The sequence below is a fragment of the Nuphar pumila genome, chromosome 2, assembly GCF_984573655.1.
Source record: "Nuphar pumila chromosome 2, dmNupPumi1.hap1.1, whole genome shotgun sequence".
In the NCBI taxonomy this organism is placed as follows: Eukaryota; Viridiplantae; Streptophyta; class Magnoliopsida; order Nymphaeales; family Nymphaeaceae; genus Nuphar; species Nuphar pumila.
In genome coordinates, this window is record NC_143250.1 from 74,063,586 (window position 1) to 74,076,494 (window position 12,909).

At 36.5% G+C, this 12,909-nt stretch overlaps 1 protein-coding gene across 4 annotated transcripts in view; it reads left to right on the forward strand.

The window, feature by feature from the left end:
- Positions 1 to 12,909, forward strand: part of LOC149845768 (thioredoxin-like protein AAED1, chloroplastic) — a 101,893-nt gene that overhangs the window by 66,541 nt on the left and 22,443 nt on the right. For all 4 annotated transcript variants that reach the window (XR_016430218.1, XM_089995984.1, XM_089995983.1 and 1 more), the window contains exons 6-7: positions 11,176 to 11,255; positions 11,398 to 11,489. Coding sequence is in view for 3 of the 4 variants with exons in the window: in XM_089995984.1 (XP_089852110.1) it covers positions 11,176 to 11,255; positions 11,398 to 11,489 (172 nt within the window). In the remaining variant the exon portion in view is untranslated. The remainder of the gene's footprint in view (positions 1 to 11,175; positions 11,256 to 11,397; positions 11,490 to 12,909) is intronic.

The following is a 12,909-nucleotide window of genomic DNA, read 5'->3' on the forward strand; positions in this document are numbered from 1 at the left end:
CTAAAAGCCAAGATGACTTACCGGGGGAAGAGGATGACATAGCGGCTCCGGAAGTACCTCCCTTGAGAAGAGGTTGTAGTGCTTCTACGATTTGTTGAAGAGAAAAAGACTCACTTGATGAAGAAGGTCGTTCTTCAACTTGAGATGCCATAGCCGTTGCAATCAATTTCTTCCATTTAGGACACAAAGGTTTGATATGTCCGGGTTCTTTACAATGATAGCAAGTCACTTTGCTATAGTCTCTTTTGCCATACCGATCATTTCCTCCTTGACCTTGATTCTTGAAATGAGGAGGTCTATAGGTCTTCATGTTATTTCCCGGTCTTGACACGGCATTAGCCATTTCACCATCTTCTTGAGTAGAGGAAGTAACAAGAATGCTAGGATTATTTTTGCCAATCCCCATACTGGTTTCTTCACCACTTAGCTTGGTGATAACATCTTCAAGTGAGGGGGATGTGAAGGCGGAGAGAAGAGAGGACTGAACTTGTTCAAATTCGGGTCTAAGGCCATTTAAAAAATTGAAGAACCGGTCTTCTTCAAGTTGTTTGTGTTAGAAAGTGACTTGGAATACCTTGGGTTCAATAATGAACCCATACTTATGCACGTAAAGTGCAAATATACCCAATAAAGGGAAACAACACACGCACATAATGTGCCAATACATAAAACCCATAAAAAGGGAAAAATATGACTTAAAGTCATAAGTTACATATCATTGAAGAATAATGGAGAAGGGGTGAAAACCCCATTACAATGGAGCATAAGCTCCCTCAAGAATACCAAATACAAAGAGGAAATCCCCTATTTATAAGCATGAAAAGGGACCACCTTGGGGGCTCCCAAAGGGGACGTTGGAGAGCCCCCAACGGTCACATTTGTGACCGTTGGGGGCTCCCAGCGTCTCCATTGGGAGGCCCCCAATGTGGTACGAAACCCAAAAATATAAAAAACAAAAAACTAAAAATAAGACAAAAATTACAATGCATATTCCAATTGGAATATGCGTAAAATGCTAAATTACAAGAATACCCTTGAGGGTATTTTAGGAAGATAAAATATATATATTTATATATATATATATATAAATAGAGATATGTATATATATATATATGTGTACGTATCTTTATATATATATATATATATAAATATATATATGTACATTCAAGGATCAACATATTTTAACACCCCCCCTCAATCTTTGCGGGGAAACAAAAAGATTGAAAAAAAGGGCAAGACTCCACGAGGCTTCGGCGACTCCAAGAGGCTTCGGCAAGGATGCAATGAAACTTGAAATAGCCTTCCTCCAATTGTCTTCAAATGATGAACCCATTTCCTGAACCATCCAGGGTACTTCCCTTTGTCCTATTTCCAAGATCCTGAGAAAAGAAAACAACAAAGAACAAGTAAAAAATACCTTTGCACTTTACTCAAAAAGGAATATTCCTAACAAGGTGCAAAATTTATGCATAATATGATAGTTACTTTAGCATGGAACCAAGGTTTCTAAATCATACATCATGTTAAAACAAAATGAGCGGAAGCAAAATTATGCAAAAATAAATTGCAAGGATGCATAATGCATTCATAAGGTCCACCATTGGACAAATATAACCCCATAATGGGGAATAACAAAATGATTCACTAAGGGATACCACAAGAAGTCTACGAAGAGGCATAACATACATATGCTTTATTGAATGAGAGCCCAAAAAAGGGCATAAAGAGCATATGCATATACTTATCATTAATACTCAAAGAACTCATTAATGATCATGCTTTAAACATATAATGAAGTGCCAAACAAGAGAAACGAAGTCTCCAAGCATACTTTAGGCAAAATAAACCCAAGAGTTCATAAGGTTTTAAAATCATTTATAAAAGTCATACTTAATTGACAAAAAACACATTTTGTATATAAGGGTGGAAAAAGCCATAAGCACTTAATATATAGATTAAATGCTAAGAGATCAACTTGATATGCATATCAAAGATATGATTTACTTAAAAAACATAAGTCATGAATGAAATTTTGCAAATTTCAATAATAATTTATCCATTACAAACAACTTCCTCATTAGTCCTCCAAAACCCATAAATCAAGTGTATAAGCTACTAGATAAAAAATATAAAGTCATTAAAGGCCAAAGACACACACAAAGGTGTGTAAAAGATCCTCTTGTCTACATATAATAATACTTGAAATAAGTGCATCTACGATAAGAACAAGAGAATACATGCCAATATGGACTAAAAAGTATTTCTTGTCTACGTAAAAAAATACACTTAAAACCAAGTATGTTCAGCTACTAGAACAAGAGAAATAAGCCAACCATGGGCTAAAACATAATACATCTCTTGTCTACATATGATGGCACTTGAAATGAGTGAAATAAGCCAACCATGGGCATACATCTAAGCGACTAGAACAAGGACACAAACGTCAACATAGGCTAAAAATCACACACCATGGTGTGAATCAACGTGCCTTGTCTACATATAAAAACACTCAAAACAAGTGTGTTCAGCTACTAGACCAAGAGAGCAAAAGCCAACAAAGGGCTAAAAACACACGAAGGTGTAATAAAATTCTTATCTACATATGATGACACTTAGATAATGGGCATACAAGGAAAAGACTTTTGAGGCAATAAACTTGTAATGAAAAAAAAAAACCTTGAATGAAACAATATTCCTTTTAAAACATGAATACTCATAACAATAACATTTTGGAATAAATGCATGTAAAAGTGTCTTCAACAAGATGATAAAATAATATTCTTTAGAACAAATGTGTGAACATACACACACCAAGAACACTTGTGAAAAAACACAAGAACACATGTGCACAATAAGCACAACATTCGGAATCACAAATGTGCAAATGCACTCATAAGATTCATAAATAAAAGGTTGGGCTATAATCCCAAAACACCTTGATTTTAAATATACCTTAAAGCATTTAAGGTTTCAAACACCATATGTCCATCACATTTACATAGAAGCATCCATAATATCAATGGCCACAAGAGAAAAAATGAGTGACACACTCATAATTAGAGATCAAATAACAACTCATTTTAGAGTCCCAAGGTGCCCATAACTCACCTCAACAACTATCTATAATATGGAAGGTGGACAATCTAAAATGATACAACACGAGGTGCCCATAACTCACCTCGACAAACATCTCTAATATGACAATAATAAGGCCAAATAAATGATGCATTAAATAACATGTGATGGACAAATATAAATGCCACAAAAGGGCAACAAACACATAAGGAATCATTTTCTAAAAAGTTTTTACAAAGAGGACCGATTAACAAATTGAATCAAAGGTCCAATATAATCCATCAAAAACAATTTTGCATAAACACGAATTATGCCTAATCTTTAAAAGAAGTCTTGTATCAAAAAGACCACAACATAAAGAATTCATCAAGACAATCAAGCTTTTAATCAAAGAAATCATAAGAACCGTAATGGTTCACAAAGAAGGCTTTAACACAATACTCAAGGAAAAAGTACTTGAAAATTTATAGATTTGGGATTAAATCCCATACAACAAGTTTTAAATATTCTTTGATTGAGATGAGATATGCGGAAACGTACAAAGTGCTATAAGCACTTACAATGATTTAAAAAGGACTCAATATCTAAATGTTTTTCACAATAAGAAATGTGCATAAAGGCTCCATAATGCAAAAATGTCTACGAAGAGACAATACACATGTAAGCACACAAGGCTTTATAAAAGATGTGCACGAAAGCACTCATACAATACTTGAACAAATACACACCAAGGTGTAAACAAACATGCACTAAGGCATGTATATCATAAAAAAGAGGGAATGCATACAAGCGCAAATATTTTGAGAAGCAAATGTGCACAAAATACAAAAATACACAAAAGTGAGCAAGTATGCACTTTATAAAAAGAGCAATGCTTGAAATTCTCAAGTTTTAATTATGTAATTACATGCTTGACAAGTGCAATTGAGGACAACTAAAACTATATTATGGCCAATGTAGGCTTTTTTAAAGATATTATTAAGAGATTTCGAAACCTTATGAAAAATACAAACCAACAAGTTTATAAGGATGAAAAATGAAATCATTTATACCAAAAAAAGGATGCAATAGATGAACTATGCATTCTATGTGGGAAATTCCTTTTTAAAAACAATCTTTCCTAATGGTTTATCATAAATAATTTTTCAAAAACTTTTTAGGAGTTCTTATAAGTTATCATTAACAAGAACTACTTTAGGATTCAACAAAGATTTTAGATGTGAGAGATTCTCATATAATGATTATATCAAAATTTTCAAAAATGCACTAAAATCCTTAATCAAGAGAGAAACTCAAATCAAATTAGGGTTCATATGAGAGTTAAGAAATTTTAAGCAAAGATCATTATTTTAGCAAGAGATCATATATAATTTTAAAAGTTAACTTATAGGTCAATCATGAAATACTTATTTAAGAAATATAAATCTCACATAATTGAAGGTAAATTTTTTTTTTTAAAAACATAAATTACTATTATATGCTATGAGTAGTTCGATAAATAGACACGAATTTTATATTTGGACAACAAACGATTTCACCAAATTTAGAAGGAGATATTTTCAAAATATATGAGCACACGAAATGTGAAAAGAAATAATTCAACTATCATGACCATCAAACGAACAAACTATATGCAAGAAACATACTTTCAAATGCATAATACTTTTTGAGAAAAGGGATACATACCGAATAACTTCAAAAGCATAATACTTTAGGAAGAGCAATGAATACTTCACCATTTCTTGAGCGACACGCTTTCCGTTGCACCAAGAGACAACCCCATCATGACCTTGCTCTGATACCATGTTAGAAAGTGACTTGGAATACCTTGGGTTCAATAATGAACCCATACTTATGCACGTAAAGTGCAAATATACCCAATAAAGGGAAACAACACACGCACATAATGTGCCAATACATAAAACCCATAAAAAGGGAAAAATATGACTTAAAGTCATAAGTTACATATCATTGAAGAATAATGGAGAAGGGGTGAAAACCCCATTACAATGGAGCATAAGCTCCCTCAAGAATACCAAATACAAAGAGGAAATCCCCTATTTATAAGCATGAAAAGGGACCACCTTGGGGGCTCCCAAAGGGGACGTTGGAGAGCCCCCAACGGTCACATTTGTGACCGTTGGGGGCTCCCAGCGTCTCCATTGGGAGGCCCCCAATGTGGTACGAAACCCAAAAATATAAAAAACAAAAAACTAAAAATAAGACAAAAATTACAATGCATATTCCAATTGGAATATGTGTAAAATGCTAAATTACAAGAATACCCTTGAGGGTATTTTAGGAAGATAAAATATATATATTTATATATATATATATATATAAATAGAGATATGTATACATATATATATATATGTATACGTATCTTTATATATATATATATATAAATATATATATGTACATTCAAGGATCAACATATTTTAACAGTTTGTGCCTTAATTCGATTGCCTCACCACTTAGGTTTAAGGATTGCGAGCTCGTCTCAAATTGAGGATAATTCGGCAAAGTACTCCCGAATGGTCATGTCATTTTGTTGGAGAGTCAAAGCCCTCTTTTGGAGAAAGTACTTGTGGGATAGATCTCTTGAGGTGTACATTTTCTCAAGATATACCCAAGCTTCGGAAGCCCTTTTAAATTTGATGATATTGGCGTTTATCTTGGTCTCAATGGATGAAAAAATCCAAGATAAGATCTTGAAGTTCTTCATTTCCTAATCATCATGTTTCTTAGAATACTCTTCAAGGGCCTTTTGTCTTTCATCCCCTTCAAGGATCTTGATATCCCCTCCTTCAATAATGGTAATTTTGGGTTCCGGTTCCGGTATGGATCCATGAACGTAACCTCAAAGCCCCTTTCCTTTAATATGGGCTTCCATATTACCGGCCCAAACATGATAGTTTGAGCCATTAAGCTTAAACCCAAGAGAGAAATGGGAGTCTTTTTTGCCCATTAGAGAGGAAAGAATGCAAGGGATAGTACGTGCCTTAATTACTTTTCGCGTCTTTCTTGACAAGAGAGGCTCCTAAAATATTGCTCGAAGAAGGTGATCCTCTTTGATTTTAAAAAACTTGAAGGCACGCTTTTCGAGGAATGCAAGAGAAGGCGAATCGCAATTCTTCTTCTTCAACGAGGCTTTGATACCATGTAAAAGTATCTTCAACAAGATACTTTAGTTGATAACGCAATAACCTTGAGAATAAATGTGTGAATATACATACCCAAGAACACTTGTGCACAACAAGCACAACACACCGAATCACAAATGTGCAAATGCACTCATAAGATTCATAAACAACTAAAGAGGTTGGGCTATAATCCCAAATCCCTTTAGAAAATACAAGAGGAACTGCCCATATATATAGGGCTTTGAGAAGGCCTTGGGAGGGGCTCCACATAGTCGTTGGAGCCCCTCCAACGGTCACAAATGTGACCGTTGGAGGGGTCCAACGACTAGTGGGTTGGGCCCCTCCCAATGCAAGTACAATGCATTAAATGTAAAAAGAAAAAGAAAAAGAAAATAAATACAAAAACATATTCTCCAAAAAGAATGTGTAAAATTCCTAAACTACCCTTACTAGGAATATATATATTTTATATATATATAATTGGTAAATACATATACATATATTATATATATGTATATGTATTACCTTATATATATATAATATATATGCGAAATTACAAGTTTGATTACATAATTTAACACCCCCGTGGCTTGAGGCCACGAACCCAAGCCTACGGCTGGACCCAGCGTGACGCTGGGGTCCTGCAGGCCCGGTCCGGCCTGCGACACAGCCCCCGTGGCTCGAGGCCACGAACCCAGGCCTGCGGCTGGACCCAGCGTGATGCTGGGGTTCTGTAGACCCGGTCCGGTCTGCGACGCAGCCCTTGTGGCTTGAGGTCAGGGCGGTAACGCACCCGCGACGTGAGGGTGTCCTGCCGTGATCTCCTGGTTCAGTTGGAGGGTACCGGCTGTGTGAGTCGCATCCTCTACCGAACCTGGATGGAGGGGAAGTACCGGTTGCGAGATGGTGGTGCGGACAGTCTGAGGGTGCGTTGGTTGGACTGTTTCCGAGAGTATTGCATTCACACGATCAACTGCGACGTCATCCAGCTCTGCTTCCGCTCTTTGCATTAACGTCGCGCGTTGCTCCACCGGCGACTCAAGGGCGACGAGCCGACCTTCGATCTCGTCCATACGTTTTGACATGCCGGCTACGTCCTTGCTTATGCGTAGCATATTTTTCTGGATCTTCGTCATCATATCAATCATCCGCATCATCAGATCTTCGTTAGCGGTTTCCTCTCGCTCGTTCCCGCTTGTAGGATCGTTTCTCGCTTCTTGCGCCATGCTGTTGATGAAGGAGGAGGGTTGGTGCTCTGATACCACTTTGATGCAGCGAGGGGATCGGCTTCGATGCACTTGGTTGCGGAAGTCGATGGCATGACTCTCACGGTCGTGCGATGTGCAGAAAATAAGAAGAATGCCCACCGAAAACGATGGCACTTGCTTCTTTTTCAAGATGAATCTCAATCGAACAATAGGATGAACATAAACGAAATAAAGACAAACAATAGAAAAGAGGAGTAAAAGCCAAAAGGAAAACTGCTGACAGAAAAAATAGAAGAAGGTTGATGCAATGTTCAAGATTCTCTCCCGCACACAACCCTAGGAGAGGGTTTTTAAAGACTGCTAGTGGACTCGGGTCTCGGGTCCAGTCTTGGACCCGAGTCGTCTTCATGCTGTTGTTGGATCTGTGACGTTCGGACCTGTGCTCGTCTGGAGTAGGTACGCAGGGGTACATCATCCCTGTGTCTTGGTACCGTGATCTGGGTCGGATCCACGACTTGGGTCCGATCCTCGATCCCATCGTGCAGGTCTGATCTTCTGCCTGGGTCAGGCTGTATGGATCGGGGTTGATCTTGCTCTGCATCACTTTCCATGAATAGGGAAAGTACCTTGGCATAGGCAATTTCTCATTTTTTCAAGATTTTCTTATAATTTATAAAAGCCTTTTGTTTTTCTTCTCTTTTGAGAATTTCTTCCTTAATGGTTTCATCCTTTTCTTTAATAGATTTGGTAAGAGTGAGTTGTGGTTCAATTGCGGAACCATCAACATACTCTTACAAACCTTTTTCAATAAGAATTCTTTTAATGGCGGTTGCCCATAAATTGTAGTTCTTCCCATCAAATTTGATTGGAACTACCGTCACTACTTTCTTGTCAGCCATGAAACCAAAAAATATAAAGCAAAAGAGAATAAAAAGGAAGAAGAATAAATACTTGAAACTATTTTCAACTCCTTTGAAACACCAATGCCTCTATGCATTCATGAGATCACCAATCTTCAAGAAAGTTGGTTGGCATGCTTTGATCTTTACACAACTTCAAATATGCTTGAGGAAGAGTTGAATATCATCAAAGAGACAACCTCACTCTGTTACCATGTCACAAACTGAGGTATATGCTTTGGTGTGCCACTTATGGGCAAGAGAACACTTAGTGAATATGACCTCTTATGGGTCAACACATGAAAACACAAGAATAAGCCATTATGGGCTTAGAACACATAAAAATAATTGATATTATTGGAAAAGAATCCCTTGGAGAAGACTTACAAAATGAGAGGGGGTAGACCCCATTATATACAAGAGGTTGCTCATAGAGAGCCGTTGAGACGTACCCAATGACTAGAAATCTAGCCGTTGGGTAGGGTCTGACAACTCTTTGGTAATTCCCAAAAAGCCCATGAAGGCTGGAAATTATTACAATAAAAAGAATAAAATAGAAAATAGAAAAATACTTATTTCTGTTGTACATGTGGAAAGACCAAATACCCCTGAACTACAAATATACAGAAATGTACAGAAATGCATATCTATGTCACATGGGTGCGGGTGCGGGTGCGGGTGCGGAGGTGGGGCACTTTCAAAAAACTTGGGTGCAGAGGTGTGGCAAAAATATAAAAAATTTTATATATATATATATATATATATATATATATATATATATATATATATATATATATATATATATATATATATATATATATATATATATATATATATATATATACATATATATATATATAAATATAAAGTCCAAAAGTTGGACATAAATGACCCTGGGTGCGTTGACTGCACCCAGGGTCAGGTTGACCACATCGGGTGCTGGTGCGGGTGCGGCACCTAGTTGGAGAGTCCGTGTGACATATATATTATTTTATTAGAACTCAAATGCTCAAGAAAAGCATAAGGGAGAAGAGGGAAAAACCTTATATATAAAAGAGAGAGGGTGGAGAGAATATACAAGAAAGAGAGGGAGAGATAGCTGTTAGCTAGCTAAACTAGCTGTTGGCAAGGTCCAACATCTAGTTAGCTAGCCGTTAGACCTAGCCCCGCGGCTAGCTCCCAAAAGACAAAAGTGCCCTTAAAGGGCATGAAAAATACAACCAAAATAAAAATAAAAATACAAAAAATACCTAAATACAAACTATAAAAATCATGTAAATATATATACATAAAGGTATGTATATGTACATGTACATGTAAAAAGAGAGATATATCTATATGTATATACATATACATATATTTAACAGAACTTTAGTTATTTGAGTTGTGATTAGTAGCTTACTGAGCAGTGGTGGCTCATTTTATAGTTGCTTTGCTTTTTAGAGTGAAATTGGTAGATAGTAATCACAAGTCTTTTTAAGGACAGTTGTGGTTTACATGAATGAGGACATTGGCAAAAAAGGAAAATCGGAGATTTTGATTACAATTGTGTCTTTTTGAATTCTTAGTTGTAATTTTGAGGACAATGTACTTTTTCAAATGTCGTAGTTTGATATGTAACCAAGAATGTAGTAGACTTGGAAAAAGAAAATATTTAAATAAATAGAAGTGTTTTCTCTAAAGGTTCCTTTTCATGATTTTCTCCAAAGCTCTATGTGTGTGGGTGTCATGGATTTTTCAAAGTTGACAATTGTAGAAGAACAATTAGAATGAAAGCCACTCACCTGAGACACAACCATGGTTTGGGCATGTTTCAGAGGCCTAACAGAGATGGTATCGGACCACTAGGTTTAAGTGCCTAGGTTTGGAAAATGTATCTTAAATTTAGGACGTTGGTTTAGGAGTTAGATTAGCAAGACCATGTGTTATTAGTGATAAGTGGATTAAACTAAATCATGAACTTTTAATGATTAAGGACTATCCATGGGTATCAGCGCATCAGTATGATGTGCATGCATATATGTGAATCCAGTTATATCTAGCAGCATATGAAGAAAACTGCAGACCATTTTGTAGATGTTATGCCACAAACAGAAGTGAACAATGAACAGGCACTTATTGCCACCTATCAAACAATTGATACGGCCTACATTGTTACGAATGTAGAGCCATTATCTTCCATCTTTCCCAATGCTAGATACATGAAAAACTGCCTTACTCCTGTTTATGAGGTTTTATGTATAAATGTTAAGCTTTACAGCAGTTGAATATCTGACCGCAAATATCAATGCCTGAAAGTGCTTCACAGGATTTTTCCATATCAACCAAATGACAGTTTCTCATTTGCATCTTCTTTAATTTGTTGCTTATGGCATGGAACCATTGAAAGGTCTCCAGAATTCAAACTGTAGGATTAATAATGTCTTTTTGTCTATGTAATCTGGGTGTTTCAAAATATCTACCATGGTTGAATTCTTGGTGCTTAAAGTTGCTGGTGTGGGATCCTACAGCACCACTTACATGTATTTAAAATGTTTTGTATGTCCATTCTTCAAACTTCTATAAAGTTTTCTGTTTGTAACCACCACTGTCACACACACGTGCACACACACACACAGTTCTCAGGAAAACAGCCACTATCATACTAGCAGCACTATGTCACAGGAAAGACCATTTCCTGTATCCATTTGACAGGGAGGTCTGTGTATGCATAACTGTATATGTGCATGTGTGCACATGCTTCTGTGTGCATATTTGTGTATTCCACTGTTTGTCTTTATTGTTCCTATTGTGAACAAGCTTGCTAATTCCACTGGTTATCATGATAGTGACATAATTTACTTAATGCAGAAGTTTATGCTGATCCCAGTCATTCAGCATTCAATGCCTTGAAGTTTGTCTCCGGCATATTAACCACATTCACTCCAATGGTATACATGATGGCCTATGTTATAAGTTTGTAAAGATCTATAAATGGAGATCTTAACCGTGATGATGTTTCTTCTGAATATGCCATCCTATTTAATACATTCATTTGTACACCGAACTAAAGTTCGCTTTTTGATAGTTTAGGCAGGTGCAAAAATAGTTCAATCATATCTTGAAGGATACAGACAAGATTGGGGGCTTTCTTTTGAAAAAGACACAATGGCAAGAGGGGGGTGGTATGTAACTTTAGTTCCATGTCTTTTTTATTGTCTTGCCTCAGTCCTCTTTTGCATGAAACACTTGAAGCATGAAAGTGCTATTTAAAGGTCTAAACAAACAATTTCTATGCACTGTCACTTACAGATACAAGTAAACCATCGCCCATTTCATAGTTTGATTATGCAATTATATAGGTGGCTATTCAAGCATGATCACTTATTCACGTGCAGAAGTAAATTTCTAGTCAGTTTGCAACTTTGTACCTCAATAAATTTGAATTTAGAAAGAAGTCTTGTTATAAGGGAATATGCAGTAGGCAGGTAAAAGAAGTGGATTTGATCCCACAAATCATTAGGCGAGGCATAGCTACCTTGTATACTGACATACACATGCATGTATGCACATGCACATGAGCATTGCTTATGATTTCCCTTTTACCAGCTTCACTCACTAAACCACTGACTAGTTGGAGTAGAATGGAATGGGTAGCTATTAGAGATATTAGAGCTACATTTTTAGATATTATTGTGTGGATTTTAATGAATAGTTGAGATATGGAAAGATAGAGATGGAGAGGTAGAGAGGCCTATCCAGAGAAGAAAGTATTAGGGCATGATCCTTCATTCCGTTCTCATCTCTCCCAAGACATATATTATATAGAATGTCTTAAGGTTATTATCTATGAAAAAATGCACCAAAAATAACATAAAATGACAAGACTATGCAGAGTTGTTACATGGGTATGAGTACAGGTACAACATGGCAATTTCAAAAAATGAGGGTATGGGAAAACGACTATATATATATATATATAATATATATATATATAGAGAGAGAGAGAGAGAGAGAGAGTTTGGGTGTGGATCTACATTAGAGTCCATATCAAAAAATTTTAAAAAGGTATTCTAAGGGGGTTGACTACAATTTTTTAAAAGAAAGGAGGGGGAAGGGGGGGAGGGTCGAGAGGGCGAAACAAAAGGGGGATTTCGTCCCTCACCTGGCCCCTCACCCTCCCCCCCCCCCCTCTCTCTCTCTCTCTCTCTCTGATGCAGCGCATCTGGATTACTCCGACACATGTGAGGAGCTGGAGGATGATCCACCATTGAAGACCCGCTACGGGAAGACATACCATCTTATACCCAAGCCCAAAATGATCAATTCGTGCCAAAATGGGTTATAAGAGTATTTTCATCATTTCACAATTTTGCATTTATGAGAATTTTGTTTTTAATAAATCAGAAATTTATTGAGTTCATCTTGTTCCAAATTTGAGAATTTTTGGAACTCCAGAAACAATTTTTGTATTTTTTTTAGTAGGAGCTGGATTATACGGATCAAGATTGTTCTAGTACCTGTTAGAATCCATTTTGGGTACTAGAAGGTGTATGAGTAACTTGAGTAGTTTTATATTTTTCTTTTTCAGCAATGGATCTTGTT